Here is a 26,787-nt window from a genome sequence, read left to right on the forward strand (position 1 = left end):
GGGAAATAGCAACACAAACAGCCGTCTTAAAGTATTATGGTATAGTGAATACTGCACTTTTTTTATGGGGGCTGGCGGTAATATATGGGATTGGTAGTGGTAGGTAATAGGTAAGGTGGATAATGGGTGGTGTGATAGGGAAGTTTAATTTTACTTTATGAAATAATTTAATTTATATTAATGGAAGTGGTGCAAATTGCATACACATGTAACAAAAGAAAAGTGAAATTTCCCATGTAACATTGCTAAGGAAGAGAGGTGGGAAGCACATTTTCGTATATCTCAAAGGAAATGCAATGTGAAAGTGTATGTATAAATGGCTAGCACTTCCCCAAATGTGATAGCATGTATGCTTGAACTAAGAATGAATGCTACTTGTTTTTAAAAGCACAGCAAAAGTGTGTCCTTGAAACTTGCTTGTTGGCACAGTAAAGTTTATAATAAAACTTGGGTTGTGGAGGAGGTGCAATTGCTAATATTGTTTAAAGCTGTCTAACTTAACAAATGAAAGGCAGCATTGTCCACGGTGGAATAAATGTAAATTCAAAGCTGAATGTAAACATTGCCATCTTGGTTGCTTTTTGGAACCCCAAAAGCTAAAACAAGTAAAGGGTAACATTTTCCTGTTTACCTTGCACACAACCTGTGTTTTTTTTGTAGTTACAACTATTGTTTAAAGCTGTCTAACAAAAGAATTGAAAAGCAGGATCGTTCTAGGGGAATAAAGATCAATAAAGAAGCCCTCACAAGGTCCCTTTAGTTTCAGATCAGAAAATGTTCTTCCCTTACTTGCTCCACTTGCAATGTTAAGGGGGAGGGGGCTGGATTATTCTGTTGTACACAGGTATACATTAGCTAATTTGTACCACAATCACAAGACGTTGTGGGGCTTCTGGGCTTGAATGAGGTACCCCGGCTTCAAAGGCAGTAGCTCTGCACATAAACCACACAGCAATGCAGGTCCAGTTTTCTGCAGATCAGTGGCCTTTGAAGCTGGGAAACCTGTAAAACACCTGTCGAAAAGATCGATGAGAAATGTCCCTGTAACATTACAAGTGTAGAGAGCGTTTGGAACACACTTTCTTATATCAAAGGTAATGGAATGTGACAGTGTGTGAATATAGTAGGCTAGCAGTCCACTTAAGGTGAAAACTTGCGTGCTTGAGCGAAGAATAAACAAAGACATGCAAGGTCCTCACACAGTCAAGCCTTAAACACAAACTCAATATATTTAAGGACAACAAGGGAACCCAAGAAAGTCAGCAAGGGACCTTGGGAGTCGATCCTTCAAGGCAACAGTGTTCCCTTGCAAGCGTGGAGATAGAATCAATAAATATAGACGCAATCGTTTCTATATTGATTTGACATGTCCAGACGGACAGAGGTCGAATATTTACTTATTTAGCAATGTAAGAGAAAATATTTCAAACAGTATACAAGGCGGGGCACGAGCCTGTACCCAGCTTAACGCACATAAAACATAAAAAGGAAACAGAGCAAGGAACAAACAAAGGGCTTTTAGGCAAAAGCTTAGCGTTCTGTTATATTGTTAATTGCACAGTTTAAAACATTACTAGCACCCTTACACTTTTAAGTGACATAAGTTTTCAATTGTATAAGGTGCGCACATTTGTCGACGGAGTTTCGATCTGTTTAGCACAGTACACAGATCATCATCAGGACATGTGATAAATGCCCAAGATGTATAAGCCTCAATTGCCTATGGGGAAAAAGGGGGGGGGGGGGGGGAGGACAGATAATACAAAAGACAGCCATTAAGAAAATAGTAGTTGAAGTTACAAGAAATCATGGAGCTTCAAGTGAAGTACTTCCAGTTGTGAAGTTAAAAAGGTAAAAGGACGAATTTCTAGACACTATGTTGGTGCTGGGTCGGGTGAGTCTGGTGCGTAGGAACGGCGAAGAACCCGGGATTAGAGGAGATGACCGTGAACTGCCGTGAATTCTCAGGTTGGGGCTACACGTGAAGCACATGTGAGCCCGTGCAGTTGGAACATTTGCACTTGGTACGAGTCCACGTGTGGGAACCAAGAACAAGGTGTAGTGAGGGTTCAGGATGGAAAACAAGGTGGTGGTAACATGGCGTGATTGAAGGAGCGGTGGACGGAATGAAGGTCTGAGCAGGCTTCCCGTGTGCAAGTCGGTTGATAACATGGCTACGGTAACAGCGGGGTCCAGGAATGAATCAGTGAACCTGTAAAAGTGATTTACATCAAGACGGGGTACAATAGTGAAGGACCAAGGGCGAGGGCTTACCAATTGAGAATATCCAAAAAGGAGCCTCAAATGAGCCGGGATAGTGGCGTAAAAGATCGCTCTAATGCACTTAGTGGTTCGGGGACCTAAAAACCAAAACAAAGTACGGGGAGAGGTCAGAACAGGCGATCGGACCTCATGAATGAATCGCTCGTACATGCAACAGTTGGACTTACCAGGCGGTGTGCGATATGGACTGCTCGGTCGCAGGTGCAGTTTGTACTGAGAGCGTGCATAAGTGATACTCCTTAAGGAGAGTGCTCGTACCCGATTGGTCTAGGTGGACACGTGACTAAATAAACATGGAAGAGGGGTGAGGGAGAGATTAGTTATGGCGGCCATCTTAGGACGGTAGTTGGGAACCCAGAAGGGATAGGGTTACAAGTTAAGAAGTGGGTGAGTTAAGGGCAGTGTAGGAATGAGAGGACACATGATCACGTTATAATTACATGAGGGCAGTTAGATATGAGAAGACCCTTAATCACGTTTAAAAAGGTCGAATTTCATGAAGGAGTAAGGTTCATATCAGAGTAGTCCAATCTTCAAGAAGGTTCAATCCAGAGTTCAGGCTATCAGTCTTTAAAATCCATTTGAGCTCCTCTTTATTTAGGATCCGTGTGATATCACCTCCTCTTGGGGGCAATTTGATGGAGTTGATTACTGTCCAACGGATATCATTCTCAGAGTGTCCTTTTTCAGTGAAATGATCAACAAGTGATGCATTCGCTGTTTTATACCAGATTCTGCTGCGGTGTTGGGAAATGCATAGGCGAATCTGTTTTGTTCGTCACACATGGATCATATTACATGGGCAAAAGATGGCATATATTATGTTACATGTATTGCAATTAGTAAAAGACTGGAGTACATTTCTTACATCCTTAAACACAAATTCCTTAGACTCAATGGTAAATTCGCAAACAACGCAGTTTCCACATTTGGTGTGACCCTTAAGAGGTGCTAAGGCCCACAGGTCATGCAGATTGGGATTGTGGGTGGTTGGGAGATCTGCCCGAACCAGTTGGTCTTTTATAGTCTTACTTCTTTTAAATGCAAACATTGGCTTGTCCAAGTTAAGCGTACCCGCATTCAGAATTGGCCATTTTTTTTCTAATGATTTTGCGAACAGTATTGGACACTGAAGAAAATGTGACGCATACTAGGCGTTCTGTTACTGATTTGGGTTTAGGCTCCAGTAAGGTTTCTCGTGGGCAATACCACGCTCTTTTCATGGCGTTCCGCACAAGGCGGCGCGGGTAGCCTCTGAAGGTGAGTTTGGTGGAAAGTGTCTTGGCCTCAGTGAAATAGTCAGTTGTGTGAGCAATTTCTCCTAATTCTCAAAAATTGTGAATAGGGGAGACTATCCCTCAGTGCTCTCGGATGACAGCTGTTGTAACTGTCGGTCTCACCTAAAAGGGTGTTTTTAGCAGAATAAAATATTGGTTTTTTTTAAACGGCAAAGTAAGATTGGCTAGGCCATGCCAAAAATAGAAACATGTTGATTTATTTACACTGGCTAGGAAAGATAAGGCTGTAATTGTTCAATCTAACAAGTTAGATCAAGATGCTATTCATTTAAAAAAGTTAGAATGGTCATGACCACAAAATAAGTAAATTGTACATGCTCAGGAAAAAAAAAAAAAAAGAGGAACACTGATCATTCACTAATAAGCCTGGGGCAACTAGCACTTCCTACCCTACAGAAACAGTCTGCTGTCCTCAACACAACAGAGGATGTCTAACCAAAAGGGGAAGGCATTGTAGTGGTGAAGGTCTTTCTGATGCGAAAATATTAGGTTTCACTTTTTTAAAATCCATTGAATATAAAGGAGCGTAAGTGCAGGATATCATGATGCTCGACAGGCTGTAACAGAAATACCAAAGGAGAGGCTACAAATGCATATCTGGGTGTAATCTATAGCTGGTGAACTGACTAATCCAGAACTGAGACAAGAATTAGGTCTTGAGAGCGAAATAGATTTTAAGCTTTGCCCAAATAAGGATAAGCTGAAGTATTTTACATTTAAGAGGATAAGAGATAAAGAGGAGCTTTTGCAGAGGTTACTGGAACTTCAAAAGGCAGAAAACAGGATAGTGTTAAGCAGGATTTGTTCTTCACTCAGGTAATGAAAAACAAAATTTGCTATGTACATATTTTGCTTATTTGCACTGTTCTCTTGACATCCCCAACCTAAAGCTAGCATTCTGTCTAGAATGGATCTTGGAAATGCTTTTATTTTGGCCTTCCCTCGTGTAGTTGTAAACACAGGCTTCAGATTGTTTACCAGCTAGGCGCTTTCATCAAAAATAAGGAAACAGCTTTAGACCCTCCCTAACGGCATTACGCTAGCGGATATTGTTTGAGTATTACATTTAAAGGGGCATTTTTTTTATCAACTAAAAAAGGTTAGAAAATGCACATCCTTTTCCAACAAACTTTTCTTTTTTTTGTTGTTGCAAGTGCAGGCAGTCACTCCATCACAGCAGAAAAGTAAAAAGTTGCAGTTACTCGGAAGAAGAGGACAGAAAGCAGAAAAAAATGCCATATTAATGTCAAATATATGGAGATTTCATTTACAGCATTTAATATTCAGAGGTATTCACACGTACTGTTGAATAAAATATCCTCAATTTCTTTGTTTCTTGGTAATAGGGACAAAAAGGTAAACGGAGCACAGTTGTGCTCTCAAACAGCTCTACCCTTCCACTATAGGTTGCTGTTCCAAGCCCATTTTTGTGCTTGGGATTTTGAAATACCAAAGAACGTAAACCAATAACAAATACTCCACACAGAACTCTTCTTTATTTCATTATTCACATAATTTCAATCTCTTCTTCTACAAGACCTATATCATATTGTCAAGCGTAAATGGCTGACAATTTTAAGTGATCCCGTTATTGATCCTACGAAAAGCCTTTATCAGGTACAGCCGAGCTCCTTCTATGAAGGACTGTTTGGTCAACACTAATCCAGAGGTCATTGAAAAAAAAACACGTGGTTACAAACCAATAGTAGTTTTTATAAATGTAAAACCTGCAAGCACTCACGGTGTGAACCCGAAAACATTCAAAGATGGTTTTAGTGATAAGGAACATAGGATAGACAAGGTCCTTACATGCAAAGCAAAATATGCCATCTATGTCCTCTAGTGCCCTTGTCGCCTAAGATATGTAGGAAGCACCAAACATGCGGAGCATAAGCGCATCCTGCAACATCTTAGGGCTATAGTGAATCAGGATAACACCTATCCTGTAGCCAGGCATTTTAGGGAATCCATCAGAGCGATAATAAAGGGCTTAAGTTCTATGTGATTGATGCAGTAGTAGCAAGCAGACGAGGAGGGGACAGAGAAGCTAAGCTTCGCAAATTAGAAACCAAGTACATTCTTCAGCTTGATTCTAAACACCCAGGGGGACTCCACATCACTGAGGACTTACATCCAAGTTTAATTTAATGTCAAGATATTGATAGAATTTCGGCATCTTAAGTACAGCGAACTGGCAATTTTAATAAGTGATCCGAAGATTATTTTACTCATTTGATAGCTATTTATTGTTTTAGATTAATAATCTCATTGATTTTTTTTGGTTCGCTATCATCCGTGCAATCCACAGTTCATTGATACAGTAATCAGCCCTCTAGTTGAAATAATATTTTTCAGTATTGGATTATATCCAATATCGAGAAAGCCTCTTCCACTAGACACGTCATCTCTAGCTATAGGTGGCAGCTATAGCTAAGCGACAAGATGGGCTAGTTTCTTCGATTTTGCCTCCCGCATCTGATCACATACAGTATTTCTGCAGAATTTTCTCAATTTATGTGACTTTTTACCTAATAGTATCTTCCACAAGGTATAGCCCATTGAGCATTTCCCACATGAACTCATAATTATCAGGTACCGGTGGAGCTTCGCGCGCAACCAAGATGGTCGCGTGAGCACAGGGCTCCCGAGACCCTCGCAACCTCCCGCATCTATCTGAAAATTATCCTGATTACATCGACGGGTAATTGAAGACGAGCCATAGCTGAGATGGACATCGTTGTCCGAATTTGAAACAGACTTCGGGAACCGGAATAACAGATTTGAAAGTTGCGCCCTGACCCTCGGAGATGCCCGGAGCTCAAGTTGGCATGCTACCCGGGCAGTAGTTGAACAACAGCGGCCCGAGGAACCACAGACTCGTACTTTCACTTTCATTTTCCGTGGCTCGAGACAGACCCTCTCTGAAAGCGCAGCCTGACACCAGCGGACGCCTCTGTTTCTTGTTTGACAATCATAAGGCGCTATCCATTGGATGCAGGGCCCTGACAGACTGTGTGGCCTCTGGTTCCTAAGCAGGATCTGATCGCAGCCATTTCTCTCGAGTGAACATACAATGGAAGGTCTTCTCGTCTGTAATGGCGACTAAACCTGATGGCGATAAATCGAAATCGAAATCTAAGACCACTCAGTGGGGTGCCTATACTCAAGCAAAGAATATGGATCGGTATGCTCACACGAAAGGATCCCCTAGTGGCCAGAGTAGATCACTGGATGGTACTAGGGAAGATCCCTCCTCATCGGCGGAATTGACATACCAAGACGTCATGGGCGCCATTGATGGTATGAAGGCGTCCATCGGCCAGCAATTCGAGACTCTCGCCCACAAGCTGGACACAGTTTCGATCGATGTAAATTTGATCCGCACAGATTTATCAAAAACTCAAAGACTAACGAAAGGGTCAAATCCTTAGATCTAAAAACGGCCAGCCTAACGGGCGACGTAGCTGACTTGCAGACCGAGGTTCGCAAATTACGGACCTCAAATGATCTTTTTGCACGCCGGTTGGAAGACTTTGAAAGTAGAGCCCGACGTAACATACGCATTATTGGGGTCCCGGAAAAGTCAGAGGATCCGGCTGCCGACCTGTTCGTGGAAGAGCTTATCACTAAACACCTCGCTCCCCGGGGTTTGAGCAAGTTCTTCGCAGTTGAGCGAGCTCACAGAGTCCCGGGTGGTAAACCGAAGGTGGGGGCCCCGCCGAGGCCTCTCATCGCCAGAATCTTTAATTTCCTGGATAGAGACGCTATCTTGCAGGCTTCACGGCTGAATGGACCCACAAAATATGAGTTTCTACCCGGATTTTACACAGGCAGTCCAAAAACAAAGACTTGGATTTCTGGGCGTCAAAAGACGTTTGAGAGACATGGAACTGAAATATGCAATGTTATTTCCAGCTAGACCGCGTGTGGAATACAAGGACCGTACATTTCTTTGATCGACCAGAAAATGCGGGAAAATGGCTGGACACTCTACCAAATCAACGCGATCGGGAGGAACATTCTAGAGGAGCGGAGGGCGGCCCGATGAAGCAGGAATAGGAACATGGTATCTGGCTACTGAACTTTACTGAAGACACTGCAATGGTTCGAGGACATTGGATGTAGGATTTAATGGGTCATGTCTGGGAGTGGCGGGGAGATGGGTTGACTCTTCATCCTAGGGGGGTTTTCTTTTTGTAGACTTGTTTAATATATGGGCGACAGGCACACTGCAAGTTGGGGTGGTTATTTGATCTTCCGCATGGGTGCAGGGTAGTGGGAGTTGTAACTGGTTTATGGGTGGGGGGTTGTTTCAGTGGGTGTGTTTGAGTTCACAACAAGGCAACGTATTGTTTTATTATCCGATGTGGGTGTTGGTTTCGGAGGGGAGGTGGATCTGCCACAGCTTCTGGGATTGGGGTAGGGGATTGAGACTACTGAGCTGGAATGTGAATGGGTTGGGGGGATAAGATAAAAAGAGGGGTTGTTTTGCAATTGTTGAAAAGGTTGTCTCCCGATGTTGTATTATTACAAGAAACGCATTTGATCGGTAACACCTGTCATGCCATGAACCGGAGGGGATATCATATGGTCGCCCATGCGGGGTTCACCTCTGGCTCCCGAGGGGTGGGTATTTTAGTTAGGAAGTCCCTCCCCTTAGAAATAGACGTAACAGATTTAGATGATAGGGGGAGTTATGCAGCCCTCACTGGACGATGGGAGGGTAAAACCATATCCCTGGTCTCAGTTTACGTCCCCCCGGGACTACAGTCGACAACTTTTGCTGACCTAGGGCGTTTAGTTTTGGGATTTCCCGAGGGAATTCTGGTCGTGGGCGGGGATTTCAACTCGGTCGTCTCTGGCAGGGAGGATCGTCACCCACCCAGGGACCTTGTGGGGTCACAGAATTGGTTTAGTGGTTTTATTGATACATTGGGATTAGTGGACTGTTGGAGATGGTTACACCCAGCTCAGAACCAATACACTTTCCACTTAGGTGCACATGGTAGCCTTTCCAGGATCGACTACCTTTTAGTTCCGGCAGCACATGCTTCCTCCATAAATGAAGTAAGACACATGGCGCGAGGAATATCCGACCACTCTCCATTGTGGATTGGGATAGATGGGAATGTCGGGTCAGAGGGGCGAGTGGCTCCGATTAATCTGTGGTATCTTCGTAACCCTAAGACTCGTTCAGAGTTGATCAAGTCACTTGACCAGTATTTTGTTGAAAATTTGGGTTCGGTCACTTCTGCAGTGTCGCTTTGGGAGGCCTTTAAGACAGTCATCCGAGGTCAGGCGTTATCATTGATTGCTGGATCGAAGAAGAGTAGTCGCGAGGAGGTGGTTAGGCTTGAGACAGATCTCCGCACTGGAGTGAATTGGAATCAGGTGTCACCCGTGAGAGGATACATGTTATGCATCTTAAGCAGCCGCAAAAGATATGGGCAGGGAACAACAAGGTCGATTGTACGATTTTGGGGATAAAGCTGGCAAACTGATTGCATGGTTAGATAAGAAAGAGAGGGCCAGTCGTGTGGTTCCTGTGATAGAGACATTAAATGGTGTGCTTGTGACTGAACCCGTGGAGATTGTACAGAGTTTCGCGGAACATTTCCGAGAAGTGTATTCGCCTGTATCTGATAGGCCGGAAGAAGATTCCCATTTATTGCTACGCGACATCTCATTGTCCAGCTGATCTGATTCAGATAGAGTTGCTAGATGCCGCAATAACTGCGGATGAGGTGGCGCTGGCTATTCGTTCTATCTGTTCAGGTAAAGCAATGGGACCTAATGGTCTCCCCATTGAAATTTATAAACTACGCCCAATAAGATTGCGCCATATCTCCGTGACATGTTCCTGGAATCGCGAGAGGGTGGCTCCCTCCCTCGTGATCAGCGTCTCGCGTCCATCGTGATGATACACAAGGAAGGGAAACCAAGAGACCGATGTGCCTCTTATAGACCTATATCGCTCCTTAACGCGGAACCCAAGATCCTTGCTAAAATACTGGCCAACCGAGCGATAAAGGTAATTGGTGACTTGATTCAACAGGACCAGTCTGGTTTCATTCCGCATCGGAATACCGCCCTGAACCTGCGACGGCTGCATGGTGTTCTCGCGAGGGCTTCGTTGTTGCGTGAGCCGGCCATCTTGGCCTCCCTGGATGCCACGATGGCTTCTGATACGGTGGAGTGGCCATATTTGTGGGCTGTACTTGCCAAGTTTGGGTTTGGCCCTGGCTTCATAGGCTGGGTCAAACTCCTGTATGAGGAACCGCTGGCACAAGTGGTTGTGAATGGTAGGGTCTCTGAGCCCTATGGTCTCGGCAGGGGCACGAGACAAGGTTGTCAATTATCTCCGCTCTTGTTTGCCCTGGCTCTTGAGCCTCTTGATGCATGGATTAGATGGGAACCGTCAATGAAGGGTATCCGGTGGGCCCCTGACCTTGAGGACCGTATTTCACTCTACGCGGACGACATATTGTTGTACCTGACTTCCCCCCGGAAGTCTTTGATCGTTTTGTTCGATGTCCTCGCCTCCTTCGGGAAGAACTCAGGTCTGGTTATTAATTGGACTAAGTCTTGCTTATATGTCCTATCGGGAGACGTCCCTCTGCTGCCGCGTGGTTGCCCCATTCAGGTCGTACAGACTGTTTTTAAGTATCTCGGGGTCTATGTTTCGTTAAACCTGGTTTCTCGATATGAGCAAAATTTGCTCCCATCGTTAACCAGATTAAAATCAGACGTAGAGCGCTGGCGTAAGCTGCCGCTCTCGCCGCTCGGCCGTGCTGCGCTTTTTAAGATGAGGTCGCTACCGAGATTTTTGTATGCCCTCCAGAACACTTTTGATGTGATTTCTGCGAGCTATTTTCGTGCCATCGAGGGTCTTCAGAGAAAGTTAATCTGGGATGGGCGTTCACATACCGCCCTCGCCAAGTTGAAGCTTCCATGGTATGACGGTGCCATCGCCCTCCTTGATATTAAGCGGTACTATTGGGCGTCCCATCTGGGGGCCATCAACCACAGTATGTACGGCCCCGGAATAAACCCAGCGTTTGCCTTGGATAAATGGGAATTGCCGGGGGTGATTACTATAGAGCGCTTTATTCTCGTTTGGGTAGAAGGAAACTTTCCGGGCCCACAAAGATTGCGGTTCGGGCCTGGCACAGTGCTAATGACGCAATGGGGTGGAGGGATCGACTGACCCGTGCCACCCCGCTTTTTGCCTCCGAGAAGCTAGGTAACCTGTGGAAAACGAAGGGATACGAAAAATGGGACATGATTGGTATTAGTACGGTGGGTAACCTCTGAGTGAAAGGCAAGTTTAAGACTTTTGAGGAATTGAAGGCGGAGTACGACCTGAGCGACAGGGAATATTTTCGATACGCATAGGTACATCATGCCTTGACTTCGCTTTTCTCTGATAGCGCCGGCATTCCGGTGTCTTCTCCACTGGAGGATAGAATATTGGATGGTCATGTGCCAGATAGTACGATTTCCTTGATTTATAAAAAGCAATTAATGGTAGGACTGACTTGCTGGTGTCCCTCCGGGAGCTGTGGACCCGGAACGGTCTCTAGTTAGTCGATGAAGATTGGCAATCAGCTATCTCTTCTCCCAAGGAGGTCGCGATTCAGGCCCGTTTCCGATTTGTACAACTGAAGATTTTGCATAGAGTCTAAGTTACTGGCCCACATTTGGTTAAAATGGGTTACAAAAAAGAATGGTCTTCATAAACGAGGTTGTGGGCGGCTTGGGACGTTCCTACATATAATCTGGGAGCGTCCAGCAATAGCCACTTTTTGGATGGGTATGCACGATAAGATGAGGGAGGCAACCGGCGTTGATTTGTTGCCCGAGGCCAAACGTTGTCTCCTCAATATTTGGGAACCAAATGACTATAATGTCCCACAGACACAATGGGCAACCCTAGGAAATATGGTAGCAAAGAGGGATATAGCGCAGTTGTGGGGCTCTCCCAGGTCCCCCACGACTGAGGCTTGGATGGAAAATATTGACTGCTGCATGTTCAGGGAGAAAACAGTCTATATATCACGGGGAAGACCCAGGAAATGGGGTAAGGTGTGGGGCCATTGGAATACTTACCGTGGAGACATTTGCACTCCTCCCCTCGCTGAGGTCCCTGAAGTTCCACTTTCCCCCTAACCTGCCATTCCTTGTAAACGACATGAAGTGATTGATTTTGTATTTGTTTCTCCCCTGCTCCCGTCCCCTAATTTGACTTGAGCATCCTACTGTATGGTATTCTATTCCTCCCTCTCGTCCGGACTGATATCCAACTGTATTGTGTATTTGCCTGGTTTGTTTTTTCTTATTCAATAAAAAGTTACAAAAAAAAATTATCAGGTACCTACGTTTTTACAGGCTGCATGATGAGTGGGACTGGGCTCAGTCCACCGCGCAGTCAGTCTGAGGTTTTACTCTTTTTCCCGTGTGTTTTTAGTGATTTGTTTCAGTAACATTTAATTTTAACATTATGCACGACTTGGCACTTTATCACACATTTTGAACTGATCATGTGTGTTAGGATAAGATGGGTGAATAGACATTTTTACAATGCAAGGGATTTATCCCATTGTTGATTAGAATGGTTTGTCCAAGAAATGGCTAGACAGCTATTTAGTACTATTCTAATATTGAGCAACCTTTATTTTTGACAGGAGCAGACATTTAAACTTCTAGTTGGAATTGGACATCAAGATCAGTTAATATAGGACAAATTGATTCTTCAAGACAGTGTCTGTTTCAAGTAGCCCATGCAAGAGTGTTAACACAGGGTGGGCAAGGTTTGGCTCCTTAGTGCACTATCCTTAGGACTTATATTGAAATGTGGATTTATCCACGAATATTTTTAATCAATATATAGGTTTTGAAATACCTATTTCAAGGATTGTATAAAGCAACGATAAGCACTTTAATATAATAATGTGTATATATCGGCGATATTTGCACATTGGTTGTATGGCTTCCAGTAAATATGGGAGGCAACCAGGGAGCATAAGCATTATTCTGTGCTAACTAACACTATTTTTGCAACTTCCAACACTTCAAATAGTACTTTCTGCCATTAATCGGTACAAGGACAAGTATTTACTTTATAAAATGGCATTTTAGTTATATCTGGAGGATAACTATTCAGATTATCTTGCTAATTTGCACTGCATACCAAGGTATACAAATGTTTACAGTGCGATGTTTTGCACAGGAGCGTTATTTTGTACATTACCTAGCAAACTTTGCAGGATAAACCGAGTCTATGTAGTATTACAACAAATGCGTCACAAAAGGAAAATGCTACTTACCAGTATGCATCTGTTGTTGGCATGTAGGGCATCAGAACCACACACTGTTGCATTAGATTACCATCTGGTGGTGGGCCCGGATGATTACACTTTGTTGTGGTCTTGGAAGAGTCTTAGTCTGCTGGGTGACTCCTCCCTTAGACCGTAGTGCGCATGGGCATCGACTCCATCCTCAGATTGTTGTCTTCTATGTTTAGCCCATCATTATACCACATGATGCTACCTTTTTTGCACAGTTACTTTAAATACAGTGTTTCTACAGGTTCACATTGTCATGTGCTGGAGGTGAAATGTTATGGCGACTTAAGAGCACGCAATAAATTAGCTTGCATCTATTTTGCTGGTCCGTGTCTGTGATTGCTGGGTAGGAGAGACGACAAAGCTACTGCAGTTGTTTCACGGTTATATATACATACATACATACATACATACAGAGTGTGGCAGGGGAGGGGGTGAGCAGACAGCCAGGCCTGCATCTTGAGAGGCTGGTATGAAGTGTCAAGGCCTGCACATACACCGGCAGGTACAAAGTGTGAAAGACTTCAATGGACATTGTTGAGCTTTGTGAAAAATAGGTCTGGCATTGCTGAGGGTGTGCAGCATCACTGAATGTGAGCTGAATGTGAGCTGGTCACGGAGGAAGATGCGCATAGCATAGTTCAGAGTGTGTAGAGTGAGGAAGTGGCATATGTCTTGTTCATGGTGTGCAGCCCCCAGTTTACCAGAAAAACTCCCTTAATTTCTCTCCTTGTTGCACTGAAATGCCAATAGTCCTGCTCTTATACTTCTGTTCTGTGGACATTGAAGAATGCTATTTGATTTCCCGGTTGAGCGCGCATAGCCCATTCCTACTCGTGCACTCAGGTTATATTGAGCGGTTATATTAGTACTCGTTGATTCAATGCCCATTAGATTCCCCATGTTAGACTAATGTTCTGATTAGTTACCTTTGCCTCAAATTGTAAAGCACTCTGATATCCTTTGGGATCAAGTTGGCGCTATATAAAACTTTTTCAATATATATAATATATCACCTACTGGCGGTCGCCAGTAGGTAGTTCTAGTTAGGACCTAGTTTCCATAGGAATTCCGCAACATTCTATTGGGAATAACTTTGGCGTCGGTGGATGAATCTTTGTGAATTTCTCAAAGAAGATGGCCCTTTACGCTCCGCTCCTTCCCTGAAAGTGTCGGGGGTGGGGGGGTATTCGTGAAGCGGGGGCGGGAAAGAAGGGAGGTTCCAAAACGTGTTTTCCCCATGTTAATTTCCATAGGACGATTAGACACGGCTACAGCCCGAACCGCTGAACGGAATGACACCAAACTTGGCAAAAAGGTAGGGACTGGTACGCAGTAGGACCTTTTCCATATTTGGTTAAAATCGCTCCAGTGGTTTTTATGAAAATTAACTTAAAAAAATATATATCTACATGCACGCTTCGAGCGCTTTGGGTACGCGTACCGGTAAGCGCACCCGGTGCGCCACGGAAGTGCGCGAGCGGAAAGCTTATTGGCTCTCGGGTGTCTGTCAACATTCAAAACAGTCTGGAGAGTCCGCCATTTTGTGTCTCGGTAGAGACACAAGAGGTGAAGAATAAAAGGGGAAAACGTTGAAAGGGGGCAGGGTAGAGACTCCCTAGGTTCTCTCAGGGGGGCCTAGAAGGACCACAAAGGGCAAAAAAACAATGTATTTATTTTTTTACATTTCGCGGAGTAAGCTCAGGGTGAGCATAAATGGGCGTTTACAGGTATGCGTACCCTGAGCGCACCACGGGGAAAAAAAGTTAAAAAAATTAGAGTAAAATAAGAATTTAGAGTGCTTCAGTCCTCTTCCTCTGTTCCCTTCCTTCGCTCCCTCACCGATTCTCCTTCCCTCACTCACCTTACTCCACTTCACTCACTCCTACTCGCACTCCCTCTGTCCTCTCACTTCCTCACTCCTCTTCCCTCACTCCCCTTCTGTCTTACCCTCACTCCCTCAATCCCCTCACTCTGTGACTCCCCCTTTACTCACCTTCCATCCCTCACTGTCATCAACTCACCCTCATTCACTCCCCTTCTGTCATTTGTTCCCTCAGTCCCTTTCTCCCCTTCATTCAGTCATTTTATCCATTCATTTATGCAGTACACATTCATTGAAAAAAAGAATGACACAATATGTAAGGAATATAGCTCTTTTTGGAGAATTGGAGGTAGTTCTGATAAGAACTTTTTTTTCTTCTTTTTTAGTTTTTAAAATTTTTTTATACTTTTTCGAACAATTTTAAAATGTTTTTGTATTTTTTCAGGACAAAAACAAAACCAGGGAAAGCAAAACTGCTCAACAGGAGCAAAAAAAAGGAGAAAAATTAGGATTAGGTAGAGCAGCGGTGGTCCTCCTTTTTGCAAACAAAAAGTTCAATGCTCTGCCCCCCATAGCAGAGCAGTTTGTCACAGTGTTTGCAGACGATTTTCAAATCTCTGAAGACAGGCTGTATATTGGGGATTAAATGTGCTGCTGCTCTTCCAGAAGGCGTTGCTGCTCTGGTGGAGGTGCTGCCGCCATCTCTTGGGGGATTGCGTGCCAGGTCCCTGGTGCTCTCCCTTGCGAAGTTATTAGGGTGCCTCCTCGCCACATGCCGGATCAAGGTGGCATTCCTGAAGCTGTATTTGCGGGTGGGCTCTCAAAGTGATGTAATTTGAGATGTCATCAGTGAGGTCACTGACCATGTCATGAATTTTGTAATATGTGACATCATCAGCAGTGGATTGCGGGCGCGCAAGTTATAGTGAGTCCAACTAACTATAACGTGGGAATTTCAATGGTTATGTAGGAGTAAAATGTTCAACTAACTATAACTGGTGTGAAACCTATGTTTTTTTCAGTGAATTTCAAAGGTTTTTTTAAATGCTATTTCCTAACTATAACGAGTGTCAAACCTATGGTTTTTTCAGTGAATATATATAGGCGGAGTAAAATTTCGATCTCACAAAAGGGAGCTGGGCTGACTCCCTTTAAATGGAAATCCAAATTTATGCCTGTAATGCCTAAGGACGCGATTGATGTGTTCCACGATTGCGTCACTAACGATATCAAAAAATTATACTTAAGGACCAATAATAAGAGACAAAAGAAAACCACTCACTTAAAAAAAGGGAATGTGAAATTAATGAAAAAATTGGGAGAAAATCATGAAATAGTAATCAAAAATTCGGACAAAGGGGGCAACCTGGTCATTTGGCCTAAAGTATATTATGTGAACGAAGCTACAAGACAATTAAGTGACCCCTTTGCTACAAAAAAAAAAAAAGACATCCAAAGACTATGACAATGCTAAAGAAATTCTAAACAAAATGCTGGGGCAATGGAGAAGAGAAGGACTCATTTCCTTTGAGGAATATAAGTTTATGTATGTTGAGTTCCCTGTATTACCAGCCCTTTACTTAATCCCCAAAATTCATAAAGCCATTAGACCAGTGCCGGGGAGGCCAATTATATCGGCTATAAAAAGTATGGGAGAAAAAGCAGGAGAATACACAGACTTTTTTCTTCAAGATATAGTGAAAAACTTACCCAGCTTTGTACAAGATACTAGCAACTTTTTAGTCAAGATACAACACATCAATTGGGATTTAGATATGTGGCTTATCTCACTAGATGTAGAAGCGCTATATACTAGCATTGATCATACACAGGGCCTCTCCGCCATCAAACATTTCCTGGCCAAATACCAATCGCCCTTTATGAGACCAATACAGTTATCGTGTGTCTCAGAGTGGTGCCTCAACAATAATTACTTTCTTTTTGGCAAGCAGATTTTCAAACAACTGAGAGGAGTAGCGATGGGGGCCTGTTTCTCCCCCAGCTCTGCGTGCTTGCACGTAGGCTAGTGGGAGGAGCAGGTCCTTGCCGCTGATCTCCATCAATGGATGAATAACAATGTCAAATGCTATTTGAGATATATAGAAGATATCTTTATAGCATGGAAAGGGACTAAGGAGGAGGCCTTATCTTTTGTAGAACATATGAATAATAATTCTCTCAATCTGAAGTTCCCTGCCCATATTGATAAACAGATAATACAGTTCCTTGATGTGGAAGTCTACATCTCAGACTCTAAGATCAATACGACCCTGCATACGAAAATCACTGCAGGAAATGCAACTCTCCATGCGTCTAGTATGCATCCTAAACATACAATTGCAAGCATACCGTATAGGGAGATTTTAAGACTGAAGAGGATTTGTAGCTCTCATAATGACTTTGATTCCTGTCTCAAAGATATGTTGACACGACTCAGGGCTAGAGGCTACTCTGATAGTATCCTCACAGTGCGTGACAGCAGACACACCCACTGGAGGGTAATCAAAATAAACATTAGTAACTACATCTCCCAGAGCACACCAGTGAAATAATGATGTGTCTCAATTCAGGAGGGAGCAAAAAAAGTCAAGCCAATGAAATAAAAGCTCAAGCGGGAAAATGTAGGGTTTTGTTTCAAGCTGCTGACACGTGGCCTCTGAAGAGATTCACAAAGGAATCAAAACAAGTCAGGCCAGGGAGGCTATATGGGGATGTAAGTTGGATGCTTTCTGAAAATAAAGTGAGAAACTTTCCATTGAGGGAGTGCAACCTCAAATCTGGGCATCGTGAAGAGAACATCTAGTTTCCTCAGGATTTATTCTGATGAAATATATGGTTTTCAGAAGTCTCTCCATCTTTAAATTCAGGTTCCCATAATTTTAAGATCATATAAGTCCATTATTCAGCCTTAATACATTCATCCCACAGATTCTTCTCAATGGAAGCAAAGGACAAGTCATTCTGGTCCACCACTATTATACTCCAAAAGGTACCTGTGGCGGTTAATGTGAGCAAAACAGAAATAATATACAGCAGGAGGTTAGGGGAGGCAACATTAGAACAAGAAGACAATTACCTGGCATTGTGGAAAGATAAAATAACATCCTAAAACAAAAATTATTGTTGTGAAATTAAAAGCCACTTTCTGGCATCACACACTTAGAAAATTACATTTAAAAGCACTACTGTGGTCTAAATTCATACAGTGCTTAAGGCTAAATTTGTACCTGTATTATTATACTGGGCTTTACCTTGGGGAAAGAATGGACGTGGTATCGGAGAAGGCACTGGGAAAATTGTCTTAAGTTTTTTTTGTGTTCCTTGGTCTTTCCCAGGGAGTCAATTAAGGTGGAATTGATCTGATTAGTATGGCATGTATATTGGATGCATCATTTACATATTGTTACTTTAGATTAGGCAAGGCTGGTCCAGGATTCATAAAGTTCATGCTGTGACTAGAACAACCAGCAATTTAATCAGAGAATCTTCAGCCATGAGGTAATTGTTTAAAGTGAATTGTGAAGCAATTAGAGACTGACTTAGCCTAGGAGGATTTTACTTCTTATGCCCCTTTAAAAACATTGATCAGGGAGTAAATTAGAGAATCCTCTTGATGAGCAGAAATGGATAGATAGAGCACCCTTAACGCTGGAAGCAAACCAATTCTTCCTCATAATTTTATTTGAATGGATCAGTCAAATCCACTTTATACAGATGAATAATCCAAACTATAGCTGCCACTGCTTCTGTCTTTAAGGTAGAAGTGGAATGCACTTCTGGTTTGCACCTGTGGTGAACTAAAATCTAAAATGGGTTAGATTTTAGAAACTAATTTTCAGTAAACTATATCTAGATTATTAAAGAAGCAATTCAACATTACATAGCAGGGATGAACTGACATGCAAGAGGTATATTAATAAAGTTTGTGGATTAAGATCAAATAAAATGTGGCAGGAATAGAATGGCGGCTTTGCAAGTTGTGGAGATAGACCGGTGTAGGTGATACATTTTGAGATACAGAAGAGGATTTCTCCTTTTTTGGGGCTTTCTTATTTATCCTTCCTAAGCACACTGAATAATCTGAGAAACCAGGAGTTTTTAGTATTTTTCAAAGATCATGTGATGTTGACAAAACTTTCGATTTTATTGAAGCACAGTGAATGATTTCCAGGTGTCGGATGAACACCATTCTATGTTCTGTATTGTAGGAGAGCAGCAGGGTATTGACTACCCATATTAGTGATGCCTGGTACAAATATGAGCAGCTATGAGCGAAATCATTGCTTTCCTTGTTGGTAATAATTTGTGATAATCTGCTATATAAAGAAACTCATTTATATCACTGACTCACCTTCTGATCTTCTGTGAATTCATTCGGGTTAGTCTGAGACTGAGCTTCCTTCTGCAAATGCCTTGCCAATCTAGCAGGAAAAAAATATATAAAACCATCTGTACACTGGCTTAAAAAAAGCACTGCAGCAACCAAGTGTTAATTCAAGATTTTAAACAATAGCCCGGTGTATTAATTTTATTTGTTAACGAGTTACTTAGTAGGTGCACCAAAATCATATCAAACTGTGACCGATAGGATAACAGGAAGTGCATTACAAGAGTGTATTATATACATTACTGCAAATATGGACAGACCAGGTTATAATAATGAAAATGAAAAACGAATGAAAAGTTAAACGCCTCTTGAACCCGTTCTGAGCACTTGGCGGAAAACGCTCCATACAGTGCATGTGTTTCATGCAGTACACATTGATGCTTAGCCATACTGGATTCTGAATTCACACAACACAGTGTTGAAACTCTTTAGTGTCTCCTTTTTTCTGAGTTGTTCAGAGCTATTAATTTGTCATTATCTCCTTGCTCTGGCATTCCATCCACCTAATAGTTTGGTTCGGAGGCAATACTATTACATTTCCCAGAAAGGAGTCTTACCTATGCACTGGACCCTGGGCAGCCTGCATCCAGGTAAGAGTGGACCCTTTGTGGCGTGCATGGACATTTAAACATCACCTTAATATTTTGCTTAGAATGTTGCATGTGATGTGGGTTTCGTATATGAAAGCCTCACCCTTCTATTCTACCCAGTACTACGGTTCAAGTCTTGTAAAGTGTCATTATAGGCTAAGGTGCCAGTGTCACACCACACAACTTAAAGAAATATCATACGATTTAGGACGAGTACACATGCTATGTACTCAATGGTTTCGCCATTGCATTGAGGATCAGAAATTTCAACAATCAAAACTAGTTTTGCTGTTGGAGATTTTAAAACCCCAAAGAGAAACTCCACATTGAATTAGGTTCAGAAATGGCATAAAACTATGCATGGATATTTAAGAAAAGCAATCATAAGGTTTTTTTCAGATGGATCGTGCTGCTTACTCCCTGGATAGTTTGGAACCACATGGTTGTGGTGAGCAGGCTCAATAGGAGCATACAAATTTACCGAATTGTCTGAAAGGATGAAAAATTCTAATTATGACTGGGCACATAAGTGCAAACAAGTTCATGAACTTTCAATTAATGCAGTTATGTTTGAGATATGAGCACAAGCCGTTTGTGGGATTCATTCACCTTACTATGTAAATTACAAGGGCTCATTTATGTATTGAATATTTCACAAAAATATCGGATGTCTGCAACTTATGACTATTATTGAAAGGTCATTTGGAAAAGGTCATCTACTCCAAGACTGTAACAGGAGCCAAAATTATTTTTCTATGTGATAGTGTCAATGAACAAACAGAATTTTAAATGGCTTCCAACTAAGTTCTAAAAATGCAAAAATTATACTGACTGTGTACAAAAAATTGAATCAATAGCACAATCTGGTAATGAGTATGCTGTTCAACGAATTAATTTCAAGGAACAGATTAGCATAGGGTTTCATTTAGAATTAATTATAACAATTCAACATACAGCATGCAAACATGTGCAAACAATAACAGATGAGATCAAGTGTGATACATGTTGCTGGATTATAGTGTGTAGGAGGAGGAGAAAGACACATTTTTTATTAAAATAGGTTGCCCAATAGGTGACAGGCAGATAAGAAAAGGTGGTGGCTATAGTTTAAATCTGCAGAAGGTCAAGTGGATTTCCAAATTGGGGAGTGCTAGTCAAGCAAGAACCCTTTGACTGCCAGGTGACACAAAGGAGTATAACGAAATAAATTAGCAATGGAAATAAAGAAATGAGCTTGAAAGGAAATCCTGTGCAGGGTCCTTATGGTGATCCATAGGCAAACTCTATAGGACAATATTTCAAACTGGCCCTCATTTGAACCAGACAAGCATGCTCAGCGACGAGTCCTTGGGGTCCCATTCTTAATCACGGTATTTGAATAACCCCTGAAACAAAAACAAAAAAGCTTCAAAAGAGAATAAGGAGTCAATTTCTCTTACTGGGCAAAGCATGTCAAAAATTCTCTTTTTCCTTTTAAGTACTACCATTTCTAAACGCATTATATTCCTTCTGCTCTTGTACCGTCGCAGAAATATACTACAGTAACCCTAGCCCACAAGATGTGTTGAAAGTTATTTTAGGTTCTGAAGCAGTCCGCAGTTATTGGGCAATATGGATATTCACCACTGGTATCTCGGAGCCATGCCCTTTCAAAGTAATAAAGTTTACAGCTAGAAACTCCTACACAGCAAGACAGACAGTGCTGCAACAAAGATTCTTATTGAAGGCCATTTATACAGCACTTTAGGCAGAGTCTGACAGGGAAGCACTAGATCTGCAGCAGAATACTGCACCAAGCATTAAAGTATTTTGCTCTGGAAGTGAGTCCACTTATTTAGTGGATGCCTGGTGCCCCTAAGGGATCTCCAGAGGCAAGTGTGCACAATAGTTACACAGTCATCATGGGTCCCCACTATCCCCAAGACCAAGTCTTCGGAGCCTGCATGCGGCACCAGACGTCCACTAAGTAAGTGGACCCCCATCCAATAAAGGTTATTACAGTAGTGTACCAGGTACGTGTGTGGCATGATATGAATGATAAAATAAATAGCGAACCACCCTTTCCCAATAGATATTATTAATAAGGACATACTGATCCTGATGAAAGCCACTGGATTGGAGTAGGTGGCAGAAACTAGTTTATCACACTTAAGGGCCAAGGAATTATGGCAAATCCAACTAGCCTGTTTTCCTACGTTTTTAAGCTCACCAGACGGACCAGTGAATAAATACTGATTTGGGCACTGCCTAGGCAATTTTAAAGATTAACTCCTGTAGAACCCGCACCCTTTTGCTTAAATAAGTTCTCCTTGTAAGGAGAGTCAGGAAGAACTCGAAGATGCACGTCACTGGATAACATCCAGTGAGTAAGAGTTCCTTTAAATAAAAAGGTTTTTCCCCTTTATCTAGTGGGCCCATCCTAGATGACTCAAAGGGGACTCTCTCGCAATTGTGACCCTGTATACAAAGAGGGTGAGTTACTACCTCCGCTTCCCTCTTCCCTCCCTCTCCTGATTTTTACTTATTTAAAACCATATTCAAAATATGTGAAGATATCTTTACAATTAACCGCCATCTTAGGAAAAATTGCATCCCGTTTTAATCACTCTGTCCTTATTCAAAACGGATATCAGTGGCAAACTTCTTTCGTTTTAGAACTAGGGGACTGGAATGTGGAAGGACCATCACCTTCTATCACCATTTGCCATTGAAGTCACTCATATGGAGTCCCTCTGCATCTTTGTTGCAGCATTAAAAGTCCCCATGTTCCCTAAAATACACACCCAAGCACCAACAGTCTCCCCACTCCATATGCAGTGGCTTGGAAAAGGGAAACAGCCTTTACAACGCGGCCGTTACCACGCATGCCGCTACAATGCGAATGTCATTACCGTGCAGGGTTTTACAACATATATGCCTTTACTTTAGGCGGTAATTTTTAGGCTTGAAGGTGGGTATGGGTTGAGGGGCTTTAAGGACACAGACACACACACAAGTGTTTGTACCTACCTGAACGTTTTATACAAAGCATATGCCTTTACCACAAATATATATATATACATATATATTTTGTTTCTATACTTACCTGCTGTTACAACGAATTTCGTTGTAAAGGCATGCATGGTAAAGGCAAAATCGTTGTAAAACCATGCACAGTAAAGGTTAAGCGTGGTAATGGCATTCATGTTGTAAAGGCCCTGTTAAAATGCATTGCGGGACAGTAGAATGCGTGGTGCAGTCATACATCCCATGGGGAAAAGGCTGTACTGCGAAGCAGCAATTGTGTTACTGCTTTTTAAGAGTGAATCATTTTTAAACTGTTTCGGGGGAATATCTGTCTTTTAGAATAGTTTTAGGACTGTGGGGGAAAGTTAGAATTGCACGGAGCATTTTTTTTTTAAACTCCATAACCATAGAGTTGCCAAACAGATCAGCGCTATAGTGGTTGGACTCAGGCCTATAAAATGACGGCGGGGAAGCGGCCGTGCAGCTTAGGAAGGGGCTGAACGCAGGGCCGGCCCTAGGCATGTGCAAACTGTGCACCTGCACAGGGCCACCAAACCCCAGGGGCCGACACGACGACCGACGGACAAGCCGAGGATTGGATCGGAACTTGGATCACTGGCGGCCCCCTGGCAGGATTTGGCGGCCTCCGGGCAATCAAATGGCAGCGACGCGTGAGCGTTGTTGTTGTTTACACTACAGTTAGTTTGGTTTCACAAGTTGCCCAGGCAGCCAGCCAGCCAGCAGTTGGGTCCCAGGGCCGTCAATCTTAGCCCACGACGGCGTGAGTGATGGCCCTGGGACAGCCCCCGCGCCGTGCGCAGTGCGCAATTTAGCCGCTCAGTGACGCGTCACGGTGCTGTGGTCACGCTCCGACCCGCCTCACTGGGAGAGTGAGTCAGTGAGCGGTGCGTCGACTCGTCACGGTCACTCATCGTCGTGTGAGAATGAGAGCATTAAAGAACAAATAATTAACGTCGTCCTGTCGCCACACCCGATCATCGGTAGAGACAGAACACCTGTCCGACTAGTCCGGCACCACTATCTCGACTCTTCCCTCCGACTCCGACCCTTCAAATAACGCCGGTTAGAGTCTGACTTTCTTAGCCCCAGCCTTTCCAGATGTGTACCCCAGCGAAGCACCATTGCATCTCCGATTCAGTCCTGTTCCACTCCACAATTTATCAGAGTTGGTCCGCTACATAGTAGTGGTGAGGTTGGGGATTCCTAGTCCACCCTCCTCCTGAGACAGGCATGCATACTTTTTTAGCAACCGATGCTTTTTGCCCTCCCAGGCGAAAAAACTTTAACAGTTTTCGCAATTTGACAAAGCCCTTGGGGTGCGCTGAAGCGGAAGGGTTTGCATTACGTACAGGATTTTGGGGTGAAGACTCATTCTGCGATCCTACTCAACCGGGATAGACCCAATACCTCCCCGTTTGCTGGGTCTGAGGATCTTTGTAGGCTATGGTCCATAATTCAGAGTAAGTCTCAGCAGCTGTTTTGTCAGTTGAGGTGAGGGGTACAGTTTGATCCTAAACTATTATTTGCGTAGTTCGGACCTCTTTAGCGGTAAACGTCTTTGAAGTGTGTTCTGGCTCCAGTGACTTTTTAATGCATGGGCGAAGCGGGCAATTGCCCATGGCGCCCGCCTTTCAAGCGCTCCTTCCGGAAAGTGAGTGGGGCAGTCAAATTCCTTCCCTAATAAAGCAACTCATAAAAACAACTTTTTTCAAATTTGACAGCCGAGCATGTTTAAAAGAAGATTTAATATGGGGTTAGGCTGGTGTAAAGTGAAGCGAAGCAGCGCAAAGTCTTACAAGGGTATTTACTTTCCAGTGCAAAATATATGTTGCACTCAAACTTGCTCTTTTCCCAGTGCAAACAGCGCTTTGCACCACTTTGCGTCAGGGAACATTATTTGGGAGTAACCTGGCCAGATTAGTGCAAGCACCAATAGCTTTTTACATAAAGATCAATCGAATCGGATAACTATACCGAAGTTTGTGTCATAAAATAATGCCTTCTTGAAGCAGGTGCTAACATGGTGAAAAAAGTTAGAATTGCACAGAGCTCTAGAGGCTGGACTCAAGCCTATTAAATAAACCTTCATTTTGATGAGCCCGACTACACTCGGGCAACTGGTCTCTCATTAGACCTTGCTGCTATTCAATTGGGCAAACAAGTGCAGGGACCTGCTCTTAAAAACAGGCACCTGCTAGACCCCATTTTTGCAAACAATCCCCGGCTACAGTTTAAGGCACTGTATCAATTCTATGTCAGGACCGGAGGCTTCAGATTATGCTATATCTTCCTTCGCTTTATTAACATAAAGACTCCACAGCAGCTTAGGAAAAGATATATAATAGTAACCAAAATGCTTTCAGACATAAAGCATTGACGGAACGTTCAACAAATCAAACAACAACTCCCGAGAGTCTCTTTGTATAACGACAGTCCATAGTCCCTCCACTCTGTCCATCACCGCTATAAATCCGGTCTTCTCTTCCTCTTCCTCCTCTTTCTTCGTTGCTCCCGCAGCCAGATAAGTGCTTTTCATGTTTTTTCCTTTCAATGTTTACTTGATTGTATTGTGTGTACGATCGTTGGGGGGACTCATTGCATGGTTTATTCCCTTACAGAGTCCCCGGTCGCGGGAACGCTCCGTCGTTCCTACGCGATCTTTTTTTCCCACTTGTGTGCGGTGCGTAAGTAGGCCGCCAGGGGGCGCCCTGCCGTCTCGCCGACCCTCCGACGCGCCTCCGCAGTTGCAGGGGCCGCGCCGTGGAGTCTGCTTGCGCAGGAGCCAGCCCTCGCGTACCCCTCTGACACCTGGTGCTCCGGGTCTGTACATCCCTACTCCTGACGCCCCGTTGGGGTCTGTATTGCGGCTCTGACCGCGTAAAACACCTCCGGGTGAACTTTGTGCACCTTTTTGATACGAAGTGTGGCTTAGCGCGCTTGAGGGGTGCGGAGACCCGGTCCCGGCGAGGAGGGTCGGCGCGCTGGGGGATTGGTGCAGCCCACCTGCCAGTCCAGTTGGCCCCGAAAAGTGATCGCAGCCAGTTGGCCTGCCCATATCCGAGATTTATCTCGACTGCCGCCCTACAGGGTGCCCCGGATTTACCCCTGTGCTTCAGGATGGAAGGGGAGTACGAAGAGGAACCCTACCCCTATCTGCAGGATGACGAATTTTACCAGGCGGTGGACAATTCCATTTACCGCTGCGTGACGGAGGTGGTAGGCCCTATGGAGGACCGCCTCTCCGCCCGCATCGTGGAAGAGTGCGCGAAGCTGGCATCGGCGCACGTGCCTCCGAGCCCTGATCTCCCGGGGACGTCCGGCGGGTTGCCACCCGCCCCGAAGAGGCCTTGTAAGGAAGGGCCGTCATCGGAGGCCCAAGGAGTGGACAGGGGCGCGTTTGAGCGCCTTCGGGACGCCTTTCTGGCAAAAGCAACAGCAGTGCCCCCTGCCCCCTTGGTGGATCCTGGGGCCTCGGGAGACGTGTCGACGGCCCCCGCTTCCCCTGTGTACGACTCTCCAGACACCGACGACGACGGGGAGTCGACCCGATCTTGGCTTCCGGCGTCCTCTGCCAAGGAGATGCTAAAGGATGAGTCGGGCATGCTGGATCCGGACGAGATCGTCCACCCCCGCTCCGCGGCTTGGACGCCGGGAGAGACGGTGGCTAAGTTTGTGGCGGGCAGGCTGCGCAAACCCCTGGAGGAGGCGCGGGGTTGCCTGCGTGGGGAGTGCCCTAGGCCAACCCTGGACGGCAAGGTGGCCATGACCCCGGAATTGGATGCCAAGATGGCCACCTTCCTGGCAAAGTTTATGAAGGATCCCAGGAAAGGCATCGATCGGTCCTGGCGGGCCTGCCAGGATAAACTGCTGGATGCGGTTGGGCCTGCCACGAAGATCCTCGATATGGCGGAGGAGGCGAAGGTGAATGGCACCGTCATTTCCCCTGAGGTGCTTTCGAATTGGGCCCAGAGGGTGATAGTGTTCTTGGGCAACGCCAACTGCGCACTTTCTACGGAGAGGTGACGCTCGCTCC

At 44.1% G+C, this 26,787-nt stretch overlaps 1 protein-coding gene across 1 annotated transcript in view; it reads right to left on the minus strand.

The window, feature by feature from the left end:
* Window positions 1–26,787, minus strand: part of AIDA (axin interactor, dorsalization associated) — a 164,912-nt gene that overhangs the window by 85,092 nt on the left and 53,033 nt on the right. The window contains exon 2 of the mRNA XM_086927942.1: window positions 19,102–19,171. Within this exon, the coding sequence (XP_086784068.1) occupies window positions 19,102–19,171 (70 nt within the window). The remainder of the gene's footprint in view (window positions 1–19,101; window positions 19,172–26,787) is intronic.

Source organism: Lissotriton vulgaris, chromosome 6 (assembly GCF_964263255.1).
Source record: "Lissotriton vulgaris chromosome 6, aLisVul1.2, whole genome shotgun sequence".
NCBI classification, from domain to species: Eukaryota; Metazoa; Chordata; class Amphibia; order Caudata; family Salamandridae; genus Lissotriton; species Lissotriton vulgaris.